The 22,754-nt window shown below is 37.0% G+C and overlaps 1 protein-coding gene across 1 annotated transcript in view; it reads left to right on the top strand.

Moving 5' to 3' along the window:
• The window catches only part of LOC111866263 (nose resistant to fluoxetine protein 6), a 36,504-nt gene extending 15,679 nt beyond the window's left edge, over positions 1–20,825 (top strand). Inside the window, exons 7-13 of the mRNA XM_023855041.2 lie at positions 3,534–3,702; positions 5,952–6,145; positions 7,484–7,625; positions 11,605–11,794; positions 14,409–14,551; positions 15,703–15,809; positions 19,481–20,825. Of these exons, the coding sequence (XP_023710809.1) occupies positions 3,534–3,702; positions 5,952–6,145; positions 7,484–7,625; positions 11,605–11,794; positions 14,409–14,551; positions 15,703–15,809; positions 19,481–19,505 (970 nt within the window). The 3' untranslated portion in view covers positions 19,506–20,825. The remainder of the gene's footprint in view (positions 1–3,533; positions 3,703–5,951; positions 6,146–7,483; positions 7,626–11,604; positions 11,795–14,408; positions 14,552–15,702; positions 15,810–19,480) is intronic.
• The last annotated feature ends 1,929 nt before the right edge of the window (positions 20,826–22,754 follow it).

Raw genomic sequence — 22,754 nt, 5'->3', positions numbered from 1 at the left:
AACTTATACTCTTTGCTAAGTATGAATAGAATGATCGAGCGAAAGAGGATGAGATGGAAAGAGCATGTAACACAAATGGGGGCAAAGTAGTATGCATATAGGATATTGTTGGAAAGCTAGAAGGAAAGATACTACTAGGAAGACCAAGATGTAGGTGGGTGGATACTATTAAAATGGATCTTAGAGAGATAGGATGGGGTGGTATGGACTGGATGAATCTGGCTCATGATAAGGACCAGTGGCCAGCTCTTGTGAACTCATTAATGAACGTTTGGGTTCTAAATTGCTGGGAAGTTCTTGAGTAGTTTCATAATTGGCAGCTTCCCAAGAAGGGCTCAGTTATTACCTGTAATGTCATAACATTTGGCTAGATTATATTAAATGTCTTGAATTATTTAGTTATATTAATGGTGTCAGTATATAATTTTTCAACTTTAAAAATCTATATTCTTCTGAACTTTAATATCAGATATACACAAGGGTAAGTTGATAAGTAAGTTACAAATGGCTATAGAACTTAAACAAATAAGAGTACTGATTTGAAAAATGCTTTTATTTCTCAACATAAAATCCCTGTACATTGAGGCACTTGTCCCATCGTTTCACAAGCCCCTGAAAACCAGCAGCATAAAATTCTTTGGTCTGCTGTTGGAACCAGGCATGTTCACATGGTATGGCCTACCTCATAATGCATGACAGGTTAGGTTTTCACAAAGTCTGTGCATGATGGGTGCCATGGATGCTGACCCCACGACACAAAATAGAAAGAATGGGTCTGGCATTACAGCATCTCAATCGCTACCACTATGAAGGACACGATATTCTAGCCCGAATTGTCACAGGTGATGAGTCTTGGGTTCATCATTACCAGCCCATGACAAAGCATGTGTCAATGCAGTGGAAACATCTGCATTGCCTGCCAAAAAAATTTAAAGTGACACCATCCTCCAGCAAAGTGATCCTCACAGTCTTCTGGGATTATGAGGGCACACTCCTCACCACATTCCAGCCTCAAGGACAAACTGTAAATGCTGACTCCTACTGTAACATCCTCAGGAAACTTCGTAAGGCCATTCGACAGAAGCATGCAACCTGTCATGCATTATGAGGTAGGCCATACCGTGTGAACACACCTGGTTCTGACAGCAGCCCAAAGAATCTTATGCTGCTGGTTTTCAGGAGCTTGTGAAGCGATGGGACAAGTGCCTCACTGTACAGGGAGATTATGTTGAGAAATAAAAACATGTTTCAAATCAGTACTCTTATTTGTTTAAGTTCTATATCCATTTGTAACTTACTTATTGACTTACCTATGTACTTTCATTTATCTTACTATGAATTTAGATGAGAAGAATTTAAGGCTGCTAATGAACCTTACACTTAGTATGATTTGGTTTCTGGACTTTGTCCACTATCTGATATTCCAAACAGAACACATTACATTACATTACCACTTAATGTTCCTCAGTTTAAAGTTTCCCTCTATAACGTTCAATTTCATAATTAAATTTCCTTCATTAAAGAATTACCCCAACTTGCTGGTGAAATCCACTGCTGCCCAATGTAAATTTAAGTGGGCATTTCAAAAATGAGTTCTGTTTCCATCATTAAATGAAAAGATGGAGAGGCACACCCTCACTTTGATCCATTAGAAATAGCTAATCTGATCTAATGTAATCTAATCTAATCTACTGGACCACCATAAGCCAGTTGAGTTGATGCCTCCCCACCTTTTCATTTGAGGATGGAAACAAATCCATTTTTCCAAACACTGTGTTCTGAAGAGTTCTGTCTCCTGGGATATAATGCCATAGAGTCCATTGGGAGCCAACTGATGTTTCGGTGGGACATGTCATCTCCATCTTTAGGGTCACAGAAAAGCCGAGCAAGGAACCAGCATGAAGGCTGTAGCAATCAACGAACTTTTGCTTGCTGCCTGTTTCATGCTGGTTTCCTACTGGCTTATTCTTTGTGAAGATGTAGGCAACATGTTCCTTTCAAATGTCAGTTGACTTTCAATATTCCAGAAGATAAGAATCTTCAGAACCACCTCTGTGAGAACTTCAAATCTTACATTGTATTGTGTTTGGAATACTAGATAATGAGCACATTCCAGGGTCTAATGAAGAATTAAAGATAAATTATGTAATTGTCAGCAATCCTATTAAAGACATTTAGTTCCAGAAATTGAAATAGTCACATAAAAGTTAGTCCTTTTTATAGTTAACACAGCAAAACTCATTAAAATTATGTGTCCCATGTCATATTCACAGTAACAAAATAGAGTACTCAAAGAGCATTTAAATTTACTGATTTGTGTGTCAAGTCGTAATGAATTAAAATGGTATAGCAGAGGATGAAGTTTAATTAAATAATGATTTTATGTTATCTTTGTTTCAAGATAAGCTTTCACACCAGCTAAATATGCTTCTCAGGCAGACTTTGACTCCAAACTGACATAGTTGGTCATGCAATAAGATATTATCATTTTATTTCCATATTTGGTGTTCAGAGAATGATGCTATCTGTTATAAAATATTGTCTTAGAATTGCTATGGAGACAGTGAGCAAAACTAGAAAAATTTTAGAATAGTTTGCCTTACTATGGCTTTGGATCAGTTGTTTGCCTTGTACAAGTCAGTTATGATAAGTTATAAGAGAGTGCTAAAATGAATCAGTAACATGATCTATATGTTTGTCTCTGTTTTAATTATCTTTCTTACACATATATTTCCGTCTTAAGTGCAACTTATTATCTAATCACCCTTCTTCCTCACTACATTTTTCAGCCACATACAGCCATCATCAAGTGTTGTTGTCTATCTTGCTACAATTGTTGCATCATGTGTCAAAATTATATATCATGTGTGAATGCAATATTCACTCACCATGGAGCTGAGCCCTACTTGAGAAGCCACAAATTGTGAAGCTACTCAAGAACTTCCCACCATTTTATGGAACCCAAAGGTTCATTACTGAGTTCACAAGAGCCCTCCACTGGTCCCTATCCTGAACCAGATCAATCCAGTCCATACCATCCCATTCTATCTCCTAAGATCCATTTTAATATTGTTCACCCACCTATGTTTTGGTCTTCCTAGTGGTCTCTTTCATTCTGGCTTTCCTACGAATATCCTATATGCATTCCTCTTCTCTCCCATTCAAGCTACAGTGAATGTGATATTTCCTAATTAAAATAAAGTAACCTTAAATGAAAACTAAAATTAATTACTTAACATCTTAATATTTTTCCACCCTGATCATCATCCATTCATTTAAAAGATGTATGCATGAGAGTATTACTGGTTATTCAATTTACTCGCACTGCATTTCCTTTGCAGCATGGGTATTATGTGTGTTATTTGTGCAGTTCATAAGGACATCGATGTAGTGTTATTGTCAGTGGTGTTATGTATGCTCCATTGGCTTGTAGGTTTCTCTACGCTGTTAGACTACTTATATTGATATGTAGTTATTGTGTGAGAGAGATATATTTATGCAACATGATGCTTAAATACAATATTCTGTTGTAGGGTTTTACCAGCTCTCCTAGTGATGATATTCTTTTACGCAACATTGTTCTACAAACTCGGTTCTGGTCCTCGCTGGGATATAGTAGTTGGACCTGAAAGAGACTACTGCCAGAAGAACTGGTGGACGAACTTGCTTTTCATCAACAATTATGTGAATGATGAGCGCATGGTGGGCACAACTTTGAGCTCTATGCTAGATAAGCCTTTCCATCCATTGATAGTTTTTGATACTAGCTGATTCATTATGAGCTGATAATATTGAACACTGCATGTTGCTTGTAGTATAAGGGGCAGTCAAATGAAAATGGGTCACCACGCATAACTCACACGGCACACAAGCTGGTAACACTGGTATTTGCTTATGGTGGGGACTCAGGAAAGCAGTGACGTGCCCTTGCGCACTAGTCGTTTGTTTATTGTGCTGGAAAAAAGGTTAGCGCTATGTGTGGTCGACCAACATCAGTAATGGGGGCGGATAAAGAAGAAGAGCAAAGTGTAGTGCGCTTTTTGACTGCTGAAGGAGAGGGACGAGAAATTCATCATCACATATCTGTTGCTTACGGCGAACACAGCATGTCACGTTCGCGTGTGCTGGCATGGCATAAGAGATTCTGAGAGGGACATGTGTCACTGCAAGATGATGCTCGCCCAGGACAGGCTCATTGTGTCAAAACTCCTGATGTTATTGCTGTGTTGGATGGTCATATCCGGGCAAACCGACAGATCACTGTGGAAGAAATTAGTCTTTTGATTGGAATAAGCCACGGTTCCTTATACGCCATTGTGACAAAACACCTGCTGTACCGCAAAATCTGTGCACAGTGGGTTCTGCATTGACTCACAGAGGAACAGAAGACTCAGAGAATGGCTGCATCACTGGGTCACTTGCAATGATACCATGAGGAAGAGTATGCCTTTCCATCCCATATTGCCACTGGGGACAAAACTTGGTGCCACCATTTTGAACTCAAGAGAAAATGGCAGAACCAACAGTGGAAACACATGAATTCTCCCCCACTGAAGAAATCCAAAGCCATACACACAAGTGCTGGAAAAGTGATGATGACATTCTTCTTCGACTGCAAGGGCCCTCTGCTTGTCGAATTTCTCAAGCATGGGGCCACAATCAGTGCACAGCGCAATGAAGACACTTTGCAGAAACTGAGATGGCCATCAAGTCAAAATGCCCTGGAATGCTATCAAATGGCATCATCCTTCTTCATGATATTGCACGTCCCCACACTGCCAACTCTGTGAGGAATACGCTACAGAGATTTGGTTGGGAAGTGCTTTAACATCCCCCCTACAGCCCAGATCTCTCCCCATGTGATTTTCACATTTTTGGAGACCTGAAGAGAAACATTCATGGACATTGGTTTGCACCAGACGAAGACATGTGTGGCTGGGTAAAGAAGTGGTTACATAGACAGCCCACAAACTTTTTCAAGGGTGGGATTGACCGTCTTATCTCCCAGTGGGATAAATGTAATAACAGTTTTGGAGATTACTTTTGAGGTAAGAAATGTTCTTTAATATATTTCGGCTTCTGACCTGTTTTCATTTGACTGCCCTTCATATGTTTGGAATGCCCAGTTTTTTAAAGTCAAAAATATTACCACCTGCATGTGATTGTCATACCGACTGATCTAATGGTTAGCACACTGCGTCAGTATCCAAATGACCTTGTGTTACATCCCAGTCATTAACAAAAAATATCAAGCAGTAGAAATAGACATCAGGACAATAACAACCTGTAACCAGAAAATGGCAACAAATCCCTTCAAAATGTTGGTTACCACATACCAGACTGCATAGCAGCCTCCGTAGTCTAGGGGTAACGTTCCCACCTCATGACTCAAGGTACACAGGTTCAAACCCGGTGGAGGTCGTGGAATTTTTAAGGGCGGAAAAATTCAGGGAACAAGTCCTCCGGGAGGGACTTTAAGCTGTGGGTCCCGTGTCGTAGATTTACGGTACGTAAAAGATCCACATGTCTCTAGGAGACCTCTGAGCAAAATTAGATAAAAAGTTTTCCACCCAAGTAGTTTCCAATGCCTCCGGTAGATGGGGGAAGTATCAGGTACCACTGCCAGTAGAGGGGCCGAACTCGCTGGCTGAATGGGGCTGATAGTGAGCACCAGTACTGGAAGGGTATGGCGACTAGTAGAATATCAAAGGGGGATGTAAAACCCAACCCCTCCAATAATGAATAATACCAGACTGCATGGAGTCAAACCTAGAAGGTGACCATCTATGTCTTCACTGCTGTTAAAATTTGAAATCTGTTATCTTATCAGACTGTTTATAATCTCTGTACATCTCTCATAGGCTGTGTCAGAAAGTAGAAGCAGTCTGTTTTATATAGCATTAGTTTAATATTTTCTGAAATGTATTACTAAAACTTGAACTCTGTTACAGTGTCTGCTGCAGTCCTATTTCCTGGCTTGCGATATGCACTTCTTTATCATTGCAATTCCAGTAGTGATATTACTTTCAAAACGGCCAAGTATTGGGGCAGCAGTGCTGGGTGGAATAATACTTGTCTCCATCATCATTCCATTCCTGGTGACTTATCTGGATCATAAACCAGCACTTGTCAACTTCTATATAGAGTATGTATGTCATAACTTCATAAATTGTTCTCAGATTATAAACTGTAAGGTTACTCCATAAGCACTTCTGATATTTTTGAAGTTACCTTAGTTTTCTTCAGCGGGATCAATACTTGCTTTTAACGTTTACACTTACTGTTACAGTAATGCAACAGCTGGCTGGTGTGTGCTTGGGCACCTTTATGTAGTGTAGTATACAGCCAGTTGGTCTGCACACATTCTCCATTACAGCAGTGCAACACACAATCAGTGGGCTGTGCATATGCACTGTTACATTAGTGCCACACATGGCCAGCTGGTCTGTTCATATGCACCACTACAGTATTGCAACTCAATGGTAGTAAGGGTTGGTGTTGGCTTTTCAGTCTGGAAAGTATTTATGAAATGATATTCCTGTAAAAGGTTAAAATCTTATCACTGTGCATGATTTCAAATAATGTTGATCTGGAAGTGTCCCCAGTTCATTTCAAATGCCATAACTCACAGTTTGGTTTAATTAAAATATGTGCTACATTTGCTACATTGTCAGGAGTTGAACTTTGTGCAAAGAGACCATTTGGAATACAAGGGCCAAAGTTAGGAGGATGCTATTAATGACTCTTAGAGAAATAGAGTGTTTTTATGTGGAAAGGATTGTGGAAATTGCCCTCAGGTTAAAACGTCAATGTTAAAATATTTAAAAATTTAAAACATTTGAAGTAAAAATGTTAGGATGGAATGCGAGAGTTGAACGTGCTTTCAATAATCCTAGCAAGTGTTGTGCTTTTACACATTGACACATTGTAGCAGCGTCCACGCAGCATATATACTGTGTACATTTAAACAACGACAGTGTTTTCATGATTGTACTATGTGCCTCTGATGATGGTTTTATTAAACCGAAACATGTAAGGCAAAAGTGATAAAGAAGTGACATAAAAAAAAATTGTTACACTCGACGGACTTTCTATTGACTTTGTGATTGATAGTGTAACGGACCAAAATGAAACAATTGAAAATTTCAGTTTGCTCAAAAACAGTTGTTTTGATTAAATTTCAGTAATTTATGGAGACCATCTCCCAAAATAAAGATGCTTAGTTTGTATCTTCAGGGAAATAATGATCGCCATCAAATTTGCAAACACATGTCTGATCAAGTATGTGCATTGCTTTTGTATATATTTTTCTTATTCTCAGATATAAGACACTCTATGTTTTGAATGAAAATAGAAGTGAAATCATATAATTTTTTCACCTTATAAATGTAACTGATTTAAAATAGTTAAGATTTATATTTATTTGCATTACTTATTCTATTTATTGAAATTTGAAACATGCATATGTATAATTTTGTTTCAGTTTTCTATTGGCTCCACGAGGAAATGATGTTTATCAATCTGTCTACATTAAGTCTCATACTAGAGCAAGTCCTTACTTTGTTGGATTAGCACTGGGGTACTTGCTCTATAATCATCTCAATGGCAAACAGAAAATTGGAATGGTAAGCATCAGTGCTGTTGTATAGATACTGCTGCTGTAATACCATATCTCAGATCATTAACTAGTTAAGTAGCCAAGATTGTGGTCTTCTGGTTTGTGACATCATGTAATCTTGTTGGTGAATATTGATGTATAGGATGAACATCCTGAGACAGATGCAGCATGTTCCTCCAAAATGTCAGTGTTAAGCAGAAGATGCAAGGGACATATGTCCAGCTAGTGAGAACATACGTACAAAGGGGGCACAAACATGGATGCCAGAAAAGGAAGATAATGTGTAATGGAGAGGGAGTTTCATTCTCAAACAAACACATTTTAGTGTAAAAAACAATATACAATAGCATAGAAATATATTGAATAAGATCTAGTGCAGTGGGACTGTTTTCAAACAGTGAACAGTTGTCTGAAAATGACCAAGTAAGGCCAAAACATGTAGTAACTGAGATGATTTAATATTATTTTAAATTAAGGAGAGATTGTGAAAGTTTTAAGTTGCATTAAAGACAGAGGTGAATGAATGATATATCTATGCAACAGGATGCTCAAATATAATATTAAATAGAAGTATTAATGAGGTTGGAAAAGCACATAGAATGTTTTAAATGGATCACTTTTGACAAAAGTACATTTCTTTCACTTTCACTTTCACTTTCACTTTATTTTAAATTCCATAGATCCTTTTCAGGTCACACATACCGTAGGATATAGAACATGTCAAAATACATAAACACATACATAAAAACAATGAACCCATCAACATGCAATACAATCACAATACAAAATTTGTACATAAAATATTCAAATATGATCAAATTTATGCAGATATATGATTATCGTTGTCACCATCATAAATCAATACAAAAGACCTATTCATAATATAGAAGTTTGATACAATTATTTCGATCACATAACTACAAATACTTAATTTTCATTTTGTGCATCCTGTTGTGTTACAATATAGTATATACAATATACTTAATTTAACAGTCCAAATACAGTACATTTCATCAGGATTTGAAAATTAGAATATACAATAAAAATTCAGTATGTACAATCGTCATTTCATAGCAAGAACCTTAAAATTTGAAAACTATTTATTAACATATTCCTCTGCAGGATAAAGGGAAATGAGCTGTCAGTAAACCATTCATGACCTTTTAATTGTATACAGTCATATGTTATTTAAAACAGATGGGCTATTACAGTACCATACTACCATAAAATTTATACCCTTAAATGCCAAGCCACTAGTCAGTGGGGTCATTATGTGTAAAATCAACCTAACAAACAATTCAAGAGAATATCTGGATTACAAACCTTTGTCTTCTTTATATTGAAAGTATTCGTTTATAGAGTAGTTAGTTAGTTAGTTATTGGAGACGGTGGGTTTCCCCATGCACTGAGACCTGTATTGGTCCATTGTGCTTCCCTCTATGATCTACCAGTCTCTATATCCTACTGGTACTGGTGCTTACCATCAGTCCCGCCCAGCCAGCGAGACCGGCTCTACTAGCTGAGAGGTATCTATAAAGCTTCCCCCATCTACCAGAGGTATTAGAGACTGCTGTTGGGCGGGAAACATCCGTTAATTTGGCTTAGTGACCTCCTTTGGAGATATGAGGTTCTTTTACGTGCCATAAAGCTACGACACGGGACCCACGGCTTAAAGTCCCTCCCGGAGGACTTGTTCCCTGAATTTTTCCACCCTTAAAAATTCGATGACCTCCGCCGGGTATTTGAACCCACGTACTACGAGTCATGAGGTGGGGAACGTTACCTCTAGACTACGGAGGCCGCTTTTATAGAGTAAAAAGAATAATGACATAAACACCTCTTTAATGTAAATTAAAACTTTTCTCATCATTGACCAAAATCTTTATTGATCGTGGAAGATGACTGAAGACTTGAATACCTGTTATATAGGCTCCTTTATTAAATTTTGAAGTATTCACACTAGGTACCTGCAAATTACGTTGGGATCTAGTTGTAAATTCATGAATCTCGCTATTAAAGTGGACCTGTCGTCTGACAGATTACTGATGAATGAATGAAATGTTTATTATTAATTACATATAAAAGTAGTGAGTATATATACTAAGAATATAATGTCATAATTCCCAATTTCTTGAAAATATCCCTGCAAGAATCCCTAGGTTTAGTGTTCGTTACAATTCTAATAATTTTCTTTTGCAAGATTAACACTTTCCTGGCATGTGAGGAGGCACCCCAGAAAATTATACCATAACTCATGATGGAGTGTACGTAAGCAAAGTAGATTGGCCTTAACGTTGCAAATGATACAGTATGTTTTATATTTCGCACTGCATAGCACGCAGAGGATAATCTACTAATCACTAGGTCAATTTGCTCTTTCCAAGATAATACATCATCAATAATCAAACCAAGGAACTTAGTTTCTCTTACATGGGAGACACTTTCCTGATCATAATTAATTTGTGTCGTTGTGTTACAATTCATGGACCGAAACTCTAAATATAGAGTTTTATTGAAATTTAAAGTAAGTAAATTAACATTAAAACAAGTGTTTATATCTTTAAAATTTGCCTAAGATTTGTTTCAAAATTTACATTATTAGTACCAGTAATTTTAATACTGGTGTCATCAGCATATAGAACCATGTTATTATCCTTGTTTATTATTTTATGTAAATCATTTATATAAAATAAAAAAAGCAGGGGTCCGAGAATCGAGCCCTGTGGGACTCCACACTTAACTATTTCCCACTTAGATGTATTGTTACTATCAATTATATGACCCAAAACAACTCTCTGCTGTCTACCAGTTAGATAAGATTTAATTAGTGTTTTAAATATACCTTCTATTCATATAATTCTAGTTTATGCAACAAAATTTTGTGATTTACACAATCAAAAAACTTTTGCAGGTCACAAAAAATACCTCCTACATTCTGCTTATTATTCATGGCTGTGAGAATACTATTAATCAATGAAAATGCCGCCTTCTCAGTTGAAAGATGTGCCCTGAATCCATATTGTTCCTAAGCCAAGATACTGTTAGCTTCATATGAGTGATTAATCTTGAATAAATAAGTTTTCCAATAATTTCTGAAAAGGAAGTCAACTCTGCTGGTGACACTGATAAAACAGTACGGCTCAAAATCAAATTTAAGTGGCAATTTTAAATTAGTATTTTTTATAATATATTTTGTCAAAATCTGTCTATTCAGAGTTAAGTTATTCATACCGTCAGACAGATAGGGACAACCCAAAAATAGAGACCATGTAAGTTTTGTGAATGTGCTTAAAACGCATACATCATATGAGATTTGGGGTTCTTCAAGCACTGAATATCAAGATTATGCTCTTCTGGCATGTCACAGTATGCAGTTTGTCAGATAGGTACCAACATTTCAGAAGAACCTCCTGCCTTCATCTTCACAGTAGAAGCTGGTGGCAGCAGGTTCCTCTGAAATCGGCGCTCACATTTCTCATTGTCCCTGTGCAAATTTGTCAATGTATTAAAATTCACACTTCAAAAGTATTTGTCTCTTCTTATTATTCAAGCACTACATGTTTCAGCCTAATTTGCCAACATCAGGTGTACAACTTGTAGAGGAAACTGTTGCCCCGTTGTCATGCTGCTACACTTTGCATTGTAAGAGTGTAAAATACTTATAAAATATTTCAAAATTATTTTTAAAATATCATGCTGTGATTTGAAAGTTAGTACTTCTCTACTAAATTACACGATGCCACATCCAAGATGACCATAATCTAAGCCTAAACATGAATTTGCTGTAGTAAGATTGTGATCGTCTAGGTCATGATACCATGTAGTCTTGTAAGTGGTTACCAATATTTCTGAACCTGCTAATTTCATCTTCAGGGCTAATCTGAAACTACAAACTATGCAGTATCATAACCTGGAAGACTACAGTTTTAATTTTCACTGTCATGGAAATTTAAATGTTGTCACTTAATAATAAAGTTACTTTGCAGGTGCCTTCTGTAGTGTTGTGTGGGTGCGTTGTCTGTCTTCTGTATGGAACTATGATGTCTGGAATTGTATTCTACGATCCAACAAGACCTTACAATCCATTAGAAGCAGGGTTTTTTGCTGGAATGCATCGCTTTGTATGGTCTCTTGGAATATCAATTTTTATAGTCGTTATTACCTTAGGGAAACTACGTAAGTTATGTTTGTTAAAGTACAAAATAATTTATCTGCCATTAAGAAGGTAAAGAATTTAGCGACTGCTTCAGTTGAGCAGCTTGAATAGACTCTTCACTAATGACAAACTACAAATGTAACATTCCATTTAGTCAAACTTAATGGTCTGATTATATTTAGGTTGAAATGGAAAATAAAAAAAGAATGTTTCATAGAGAAGATCAAACAGCTGTAAGTACACAGATACATTTCTGTGTTGTACTTCACAAAATTTTCTGTTGGATGTTTGAAATATTTTGGTTGGATATTTCTTCTTCATCGCTTGTTAAATCATACATGAAGTTCATGGAGTCATGTTTATTTGACTTTCAGGTATTTATTTTCTACATTTAAACTCAGCACTGGCTCTATGATGTCCAAAGATTTTTAATTTGACTGTTCTAGAAATAACAATTAAAAAATGTGCATTACTTAATATTTACCCAGTTTTTTTTTAAGTAAGACACCAAATTACAATTTGGAGGGTCATGGTTTCTTTTTCTGGTCAAATAAAGATGGAGGATGTTCTTATTTTGGGAACAATCACAAGCCCATGCTGCTACCATATTTTGCTTGGTGTTCCTTCTGCTGGCTGTCATTCTCACTATCATACTATCATAGTCATCTTGCACATTCTGACCTGGGAGTGGATTGAAGCAGCTTACTTTATGGCATAAAACATGAAGATCAATAAGACTGAAAGTGTGTGCTACAAAGCAAACATTATATACTTTCAATAAACAATTATGTTAGTTGTCTCAGAAGTTATAGCTTATTAAAAAATTCCATTAAGTTTTCCATCCCCTTTTTAATCTAGAATTATCTCTAGGTAATTTTCAGCAGCACCCAGTACCAGATTAAGTAAAAAAACTAACTCAGTTCTTATTCATATTTGAGAAAAAAATTATCTTACAAAGAACTGTAGTAGATCAAAAATTGATTAGATTAATGGTAGTATAATTGTGATATTTCCACTGTCCATTAAATCAATCCTGTAATACACCCAACATTTTGAATTGTCACTCATGACAGAAGCAAATATTTACATGACCATTCACATTGTGCACATATAAGAATTATATGGAAGTTTCAATAACACTTTTATTTTAATATTTAGTAATTTAAAACAACATCTTTGGAGGCTGGCAGTAAAAGGGTTGATGCTAAGCTCATGATTAAATTAATAAATTCAATGCTGAAAGCACATGATTAGAATCGTTGGCATTTACATTACATGAAGTAGGCATGATAAATTTATGTCATTCCTAAAATGTTATGAAGTAGGAGATGGGGCAGAAGCATAGATTGAGGGTGCCTGAGAAAAAAGTGCAGCAAGGATATCTGGGGTAAGAAATAACAAAGAATAGATCTACATTACATAATGAGATTCAGAATTCATATTCCTCATATAATACAGAATGTCCGGATGAAAGGTACCCAAAATAAAATAATTATATCTCAGAAAGCTTTTACTATACACATTTATGGGTTACACCACTACAAAGAGAAACTATCAAAGTTTTTTCTGAGTATATAACTTTCTAAATAAATTTCAACATGGGCTCCCTTGGTGGCATGACACATATATCCAGATAATCCAGCATGTTTGGTGTTACCATAGCCACAGCGTCCCTTATGCTGGCTTTCAGTTGTTGCAGGTCGTTGATCTTAACCTGGTAGACAATGTTCTTCACCTAACCCCACAAGAAAAAATTCAGTGGCGTTAAATCTGGCGACCTAGGAGGCCAAGCGATTGATCCACTTCTGCCGATCTATCTCCCAGCCATCACTCTGTCCAAGTGATTCCTAACATGGTGGCAGGGCCACGCCACAGCTCAAGCAGTTAATCACTGGCTCCCCACAGCGGTGGCCCCTGTTTGAACCCGGGTCTGATCAAGTGGGATTTGTGGTGGACAAAGTGGTGCTGGGGCAGGTTTTCTCCGAGTACTTTGGTTTCCCCTGCCAATCTTCATTCCACCAATTGCTCCACAATCACTCTCACCTATCATCTGGGGCTGGTACAGTAGGCCAGAAGTGGCCGCAGTACAAGGGACTTAGTCCCACCCCACTAGCAATAAAAAAAAACATGGTGGCAGAAATGTGGCAGCGCATGTGCATAAGCTGGGCATGGAAGAAACTTACAGAGTTTTTCCTTTCTGATGACATAAACCAGATATGTGTATTACTTTCCAAGATATAAATTTTTTATTTTGGATACCTTTCATTCAGACACCGGATATTGTTAGGGCAGTTATAACAAGAAGGATGAGGTATGTGTGATATGTTATCACATGGGGTATATAAGAATTTCATTCAAAATTCTGATTGTAGTACTGCAAGGTCTCTTGCAAGGCCTACACATAGATGAGAAGATGCTATTAAAATGGATCTTAGAGATGCCAAACTGAATGAACTAGTTCAGGGTATGGTCCAGTAGTTCAGTGAGCCCTTCAGGAATTTTTCAGCCAGAAGAAAAACAGTCAAATTCTGTAGAATATGTACTTTCATGGAGTTAGTTGAATAGCATAAGTTTCTAGCTTATAGTTTGAGAGCCTTGAGCAATAATCTGTCACATTGCATTGTTCCTTACTAGCTGTCATCAGTTCTTTGTTGTCAAGCAAACTGCTGCTGAGTCTGGGAAGTCTTTCATACTGCATGTTTCTAATACATCCAGTGTTCCTCTATTGGAGTAATGGGGGCCTGCATCATCCTGAATATTTTTCCTACAGCAGAATAGTAAGTAGTCACTCAGAACTACATTATACAATACTTCACATGCTTATTGCTAATACAAGTGGTACCATAGTTATGGTCAATCCCAAGAAGTGAAAACCAGATGTAATCTGGCAGAAACTTCTAAGAAAGGCTGTGGCTCAAAAAGGGCTGTTTTGCCATTGATGATGGTGATGATGATGATGTATGCATTTATACACACACAGTAAGACCTCACTAATTCAGACTAATTGGGAGTGAACCCTTGTCAAAATTAGTGAAAGTCCAAATTCTAGAAGTGCTACTAAAAATGTGTTCAAGGAAGTGATAAAATGGACTTCACATCGCTTTTTAGTCAATACAGTGCTGTTGAGCCAGGATAGAGTAGTCAGTACAGCGACTGGTTACAGGCTGACAACTGAGGGGTCAGAGTTTGAGTCGTGGTAGGGTCAAGAATTTTTTTTTTCTCCACATCAACCAGATCAGCTCTGGGGTCCACACGACCTCCTACCCAATGGGTATCAGGGGCTCTTTCGCTGGGGGTACAGCAGCTGTGGCATGAAGCTGACCACTCATCTCCAGCTAGTGCCAAGGTCAAGAAAGTGTAGATCTATACATCCGCTCCTACATGTGCCTTCATGGCATAGTGCTTAATTAATTAAGCACAGGGCTAACTTTACCTTTACAACTCTGTTTTGAAACTTAGATTGTGTATCATAAAATAAATTTACTTGTCATAGAATGTAAAAATATAAGTTTTGACATCAATCTTAAACATTTTAGGTAGCAGCAATGTGATCATCAAGACTGTAAAACACACATACACAAAAAAGCAGTTGTCCAAATTATCAAAAATTCCGAATTAATGAGGTTTCACTATGTATGTATATATATATATATATGGAAAGAAAGCCATCCTAACATCTCCACTTGCCTAGTCTTATGAGTGTGATGCCTGAAAATATAGAAATATCCATATTTTTATATGAAATGCAGATCTATTTTGAACCCCAAAATTTAGCTTAGTTCTTTTGATAGGACTTTACCAAAATGTAGACCAAAGAAAATATAGTTTTCGCAGTAGAGACCCCACATATGACACTACAGGAACCAAATGTATAGGAATATTTTGATGTTTGTGTCACTGTTGTCATCCCTTACTGTACTGTTGCCAGGTGGTATTGGCAGCTGGAGATATTGTGCTGTCCATCTTTGCATCTCTGTTTCTGTACCTGACAATAGAAGCACCGTGTTCTCATATGACAAGAAAGATACTTTCAAAGTAAGTCCTCTTCTTTGCTGTCTTACACCAAATTCAAATTTAACACATTAAATGAGCATATGTTATGAAAGACTTGAGATACATTAAAAGGGAAAACTTGATAAAATAAAAATTTGTGAAATGTATGTGTATAGATCAAATTTTGACACATATCCAGAGTATAAAGTAACCATGATTTTTCAGAAAACCTGGCATGTTGTTTGCAATGCTGTACAATGTTATACGCTAAATTTCAGAAGTAGAGTGAAGAGTTATGTTTTCATTTACTTCAAAATGGAGAAGCAATTAAAGTGATTTTTTTTCCTTGGCACTACAGCCCCAGTGGGCCTAGGCCTATCTCCATGAACTTCTCTGTTCACTTCGGTTTTTCTAGATCTTAGACATATGGTAGGACTCCTTGGGTGGGTGATCAGCTCGTCACAAGGCCTCTACCTGTACACAAACACAGAAAAACGCACACAAACATCCATGCCCTGAGTGAGATTCGAACCCACGATCCCGGCTTCCGAGCGAGAGAAGACAGTGCATGCCTTAGACCGCTCGGCTACTGTGACAGGCTAATTAAAGAGATTACATGTACTAAATTAAGCCTAAAATGAGTCCCCCTGAACTAAATGTTATCTTGTATGCAAAATATAAAATGTAAACTTTAAATCCTTGAATTTTATTTGACACTTAGATATCCATATTTGGCATGTGTGATTAACATAAGAGAGTGGAATAGCATGACCACAATTACCATAACTGGAAAGTCATCCAGATGTGCTTGACACTGAACATTATTTGCAACAGCTGATGTAGTGTAAACAAACACCAGAGCCAAGTAAGTTTAACTTTAAGGCCATGCCTTAGCTCAAGCAGTTAGTCAACGCCTTCCCACTGTGGTGGCCCAGGTTTGAGCCCAGGTCAGGTCATGTGGGATTTGTGGTGTTTCACACTCATCATCAGCTATCATTTGCGGCTGCTACAGTAGGCCAAACAGTGGCCAATGTACCAAGTGGACTGTTTCACCCCACCCCAAGAAACTACACATAAAAAAACTAAGTTTAACTTTATTAGGCTCTGTACAAATTGTTGTATTATAACTGTAAAAGGGTGTAACATGAAATAGTTCAAAGTATATATGAAATATCTGGTTTTTCTGTCAGTTTTTAGAAGCTTTTTCTGATAACTGCTGCTTTATTCCTTTCTAATTTGCATACTTTTCAATATTATATAACCTTCATTTACTTCAGATTTCAAATAATGACTGATGAAATGTGAATGTGTTCAAACAGAAATGTATAAATTTAAAGACTACAGTATTTAGAGTGTGAGTCTTCTGTCATCATCGTCATTCTTTCCAGTGTTAGGCCCATTGGGAATTATTATAGATGTTACCAAAGAGAATCCTATCATTTGAGAGGGTTTCCAAACTTCATTTTCCAGTTGGTTGTTATTTTAAGGTTCTCTTTGGAATCCTATCATAGATCATTCTGTAAACATGTTCTTTTCAGTCATTATATAAATTTTGTTATTTGTCAAATCTGTAGTTCTGTCATGATGCCTTCATTTCCTTTATGGCTGAGAGATCATATCTCCCACTTCTCATTAAACATTTCTACTGATATCATTCTTCTCTATTAGTTCTTGTTGTCGATGATTCATTACTATAAGATAATTTTCATCTGATAAGTGTCATAAATTTGTATTCTTGTATGCCTAAAAGCAAATTATAGTTTAAAGATCTGACATAATTTTTAGTGTTTTGAGATATTACAGCTTTTACATTCAAGTCCTTTTCCATATAGTATGATAGATTATAATCCAAATAATTAACAGCATTATTTTTGGCAGTTTGCTATCATTAATACAGGTTTGCTTCTAATTGGCTCTAGCCCTCTTAGAAGCCACAATTTTAGTCCTTTTATTATTTATCTCCTTGGAAAACACTGCATCTACAAGGGGTGGATAAAAAGTGGTGGCAACATTGCTGTAACATGAAAGATGTGTATCAGGTGGCACTAGCGCCATCTGTAGCTGATAGTAGAAGTTCAGTTGAAGTAGTGCAGGGAGTGGCTCTGGTTGTTTTTCATTGAATTGCATTATGCATCGTCTTTGAATGCAGGAGCCCAGTTCAAGCACCCTAACATGTTTACGAAACAAGAACAACGCTCCTGGATGAAAATTGAAGTTGCCCGAGGTCGTAGTGCACAAAACTGTTATCAGGGACTGCGAGAAGCATGTGGTGATGCTGTTTTGCCATATCGCATAGTGGCCGATGGGTGAAATTGTTCCGTGAAGGGAGGGATGCCATTCAGGACAGCCATCACTCAGGATGACCCCATGTTGACAACCACACAATTCAGCTTCTTGCTTCTTTGCTAAATGTCGGTCGCTGATGGGTTGCATGGGAGTTAGCTGCTGAGGTAGGCGTGTATCACAAAACCGTGCTCCACATTCTGCACAAAATTCTTGGATACCGCAAAATTGCAGCACATTGGGTACCCCATACAATGTCCAAGGTGCAAAAATGGCAACGTTATGCAACTGCACAGGACTTGTTGGACCAGTACCAAAGGGAAGGTGATGACTTCCTTTGAAGGATCGTCACTCTGGACGAAACTTGGGCTCGCTCATATGAACCGCACTTGAAGCAACAATCAAATGAATGATCCTGGCTCTCCTCATTCAAAGAAAGTGCGCCCTACACAGAGTAATGCGAAGGCGATGTTCATTGTGGCATATGATACTGATGGAGTAATACTGCACCACACTGTACCACAATGACAGACAGTAAACGCTGCCTACTACTGCAATTTCCTGTGTCATCATCTTTGTCCAGCACTCAGGAGAAAGCAACAACACTTGTTGGCAATGAACCCCATCATCCTTCATGACAATGTAAGGGCTCATACCGCTGACGATGTCAAAGATCTCCTTCACTTCTGGTGATAGGAGATACTGCAACATCTGCCATACTCACCCGATATGAGTCCGTGCGATTATGATCTCTTTGCCAAAATGAAAGAACCACTGCGAGGGACATGTTACAACACAAGAGAGGAGATTATTCGTGCTGTATGGCGGTCACTGCTGGACATCAACAGAAGTGGACATGCTGATGGTGTACTATGCCTTCCACAACTTTGGCAGAAGGTGGAACACATGGGGGGCAATTATATTGAAGGAATGTAAGTGTGTTTACCTCAGGTAATACAGTCATTTCAGAACTATAGAGATGTTGCCACTACTTTTTATCTGACCTATGTATGTTATAAACATTGTATGCTGATCACTATAGATCATCTTCAGATATAGTCAGAATGATCTTATTATCCACAAATATCATAGTATCAATGTTAACATATCTGCTAACTGAAATGTTCCCATGTCTGGTCATTATTCCAAGTTCTGTATTGTTTTGTTCAGATATATGATTAATACTGGGGAGCCTTGCCTTTCACCTGCTAATTTATTTCCATTCAGAGATTTATGACTATAGTCTCACTTCTAAGTTGTGTTTGTAAATTTTATATACTGCTATAATCAGATGACTGGGTATATTATCTTCTGTACGAATTTTAATGATTATTTTATTAACATTATCGAATGTTTTCTTGTAATCTGTGAAGGCTAAATGGGTTTCTTCTAAGGATGCTGAAAGTAACGTGTTTATTTCTGTTTATCAGGAAAGTGGCAACAAAACAAGAATAGAGAAGACTTCGCTAAGTTGCTGAAGTGTTCCAGGAGTGCAGACAGAAAGATGTTTACACATTCATTCTCCTCATGAGATGAAGTCTTAACATTTTCTTTGATGCCATACATTTCTAACACTAAAACTTCGCTAATGTGGTTCACATTTCAGCCCAGTCTATTACAATCTGCTTTGAAACACACAGCAGTGTGGGCTATCGTTTTCATAGACTCATATTACAAGTGAAGGAAATATGGAAATTACCAGCTGTATTTGAGTACAGTCTTTGAATTTGGGTCAAGTCCTACACGTTATGTGACACAATTTAGGATTCCAAAGGACTAGTGCGTACAGTATTTAATGTCTTTCTTATTGAAACTACATGTAATGATTTCGAGAACTGAAAAATTTATCAGCTGAACCAAAACCTGACAGGAATAAAACAGAGTAATTTCTTATTTCTTTTTGTAGTAAGAAAATGTAGCTATAAATCTAAAATTGGTAAAACTCACACTGGTGACTGCACAATCTAAGGCATGTGGTTGCTCAAATGCTAGGATCAAACATTCAGATCCTGGTTGGATTATAGATATTTTTCCATATTCTTCTTCTTTGATCTGCAGTGGTAATGGCTTTTTATGATCTGACCACTACCCATGGAGATACAGCATTTATTTTAAGGATTTTAGAAACTTCTACAGTAGAGGAATCCTTAGCCCAAATTGGACTCCAGTGGCAGAAAAATAGATAAGACCTTTATCTCCTTAATATCTTAGTAGCAGAGGACTATACTTAATAAAAGAGTGTGCGCACGCGTGTTTATGAATGTGTATGTGCGCTTGTAGTGTAATAAAGTCACTATAACAAGTGATAACCCTGCTGGTAAATTATTCATCTTAATCTTGATTTTATTCAGTGCCTGTTTCTCTTCATTATAGATTTCTTCATTCTCCCTGTGCCACAGAGGAAAAGTTCTATGTCTTCACTTTGGCTTGACATGATGAAGATAAGCTTCATACTTGAACAATTAATAATTTTGGATTTCACCGTATACCACTTTTCTGACTGTTAATGGAAGCATTTTTAGTTACAATACTGTGTTCAATTTCCCCTTTTTTACAGACCAGTTTACTTTGTTACTCCTATGGTACCTCTGAATTTACTACATGGTCAAGTTTTCATGTAGTATGTTCTTATGTTTCATTGCTGCTTTTGCTCCCAACCATTTACCTAACACTTTCTGGTTCAGAGGCTGTGATCCTGACCAAGATTTGTATGACTTTCCCCAGTCTCTCCAGACAAAGCTGAGATAGTAATTTAAAACAGGCCCAAACCATGTCTTTCAAATATCATTATTCCTACAAGTATTATGTTTCTGGACATTATCCATTGTCTTGTCTATTTTTTAAAAACTGTCCTGTTTCTATTTCAAAACACGATGTTTCGGAGACTGGATTCTGTCCCTGTCCTCAGGTAAAACCTACTCAGTTGGGTCCAATAGATAGAGCTAGCCCCTATCTCCGGACCCAACTAAGTAGGTTTTACCTGAGGACGGGGACAGAATCCAGTCTCCAAAACGGTGTGTTTTGAAAAAGAAACAGGACGGATTTTTAGAAATAGACAAGATGATGATAACGTCCAGAAACATAATACTTGTAGCAAAACTTTCAGTTCTTCTCATTATTCCTAGTTATCCTATTAAGCTCAATAAATCTGTGAAGTTGGGAAAGCATAATTAAATAAAGTAGGAAATATTTTCTGCTTTTTGTGGCTTCCATGTGTACTTTTATAGAAGTGGTTTTTAACATTTCCTTCGCCAGGCAGCTCTGAAATATTTTACAAGAGTCATGTATCACTTCATCAGATGAAGAACAGTTGGCACAGTACACAACCTCTTTATTAACCATCACAACATAACAAATATCAAGGTCAATACACAGCTACGGGTCTGCTACATGTTTCGGCTATCAATAGCCATCATCAGGCAAATACGTGGTTAAACATATATACACCACTGAACTGCAGTTCTTTTTGTATATAAGACTGTATAGGAGGCTCGAGATGTAGATGTTAATATTAATTGTTTAGTCAGTGCCTCATCTTAGAAAGTATTGTCCGTACTGTAGGGAATGTAAACGATGACTAAGCAGACTGAAGAATTTTCAAACAAAAGTTGAGCTTTCAATAACTTGAATGTATTTTATGCTGAACACATTCTTCATATAATGAGTTGTTTTGGAGATCATAGCTTACAAATATCAAAGCAGACTTAAAAACATAAGCCTAAATGTAAGAAATTTGCTTATCCATGGTATCCTCTGCATTTAGCTAGTCTTGTACAAATGCTTCCTTGTAAGTATTCATTGTCAAACTCTGATACAAGTTCATGCTTAGAAACATTTTTCCTCTAAATTTAAATTTTAGTTGATTTTATGAAAGTAAAATGGTCTAACAATAGGTTACTCAATGTTCTCCAATTTCCTGTGATAAATAGGCATGTCAAAAGTGTTAAGAATTTAAGGGGAGGAGGACAGATGTCATTGTACTGTACCTAACTGGATACAAGTACCGGTGGTTAACCACTGTTCTTCCCATACTTCCAATTAACTGCTCATGTTCACTCAATATTCTCTTGACCATCTGTTAATTATTACAAAAATCAGATATGGAACCATCAAACTCTGATAAAGTAGTACTCATCGTTAACAGCCTATGATGATGTGAATGAATATTTAATCCATCCACATGAAACCTTCATTTCATGCATTTCCATTTTATATGAGTCAATAGACAATGTCTCCAGTTCCTTCAGTCTTTCCCTTTTGATTCCTTTTCAGCTCTATGCTCTCTTCTTGATGAGTTGCAGTATCTGGAGGAAACATCATATTCTGGATAATCTCGTGTCTCTCTCTCCTTTAGAATTGAATTCTAATGCCCTTCACACTATCTCTGTTCATTAGGGCCCGGATTTCTATGACATAGTATCATATTTTTTTCCTAGGGTTTATTCCTATTTTTAAATGTAATTATGCAAGTTTCCAGTCATTCTTATTGAAATTATGTCATTTTTATTGTGCATATAAATGCATATTTTAGAGTTTTATTGGTTTTACAGCATATTTTGGCATAATTTTGAAATACGGTCATATTTTTGTCATTTTAGAAACAATTCTTTGATATAATGTAAAATTTCGGCTCCATAATGTTTAGTATTACAAAATAAATTTCAGGCTGGACTGTTGCTTCAATGTGGAATAGAGTTCAAGTAC

Source organism: Cryptotermes secundus, unplaced genomic scaffold, assembly GCF_002891405.2.
Source record: "Cryptotermes secundus unplaced genomic scaffold, Csec_1.0 scaffold1002, whole genome shotgun sequence".
Classification (NCBI taxonomy): Eukaryota; Metazoa; Arthropoda; class Insecta; order Blattodea; family Kalotermitidae; genus Cryptotermes; species Cryptotermes secundus.
Note: the sequence above shows the minus strand (reverse complement) of the source record. Positions and strands in the feature narration are given on the sequence as shown.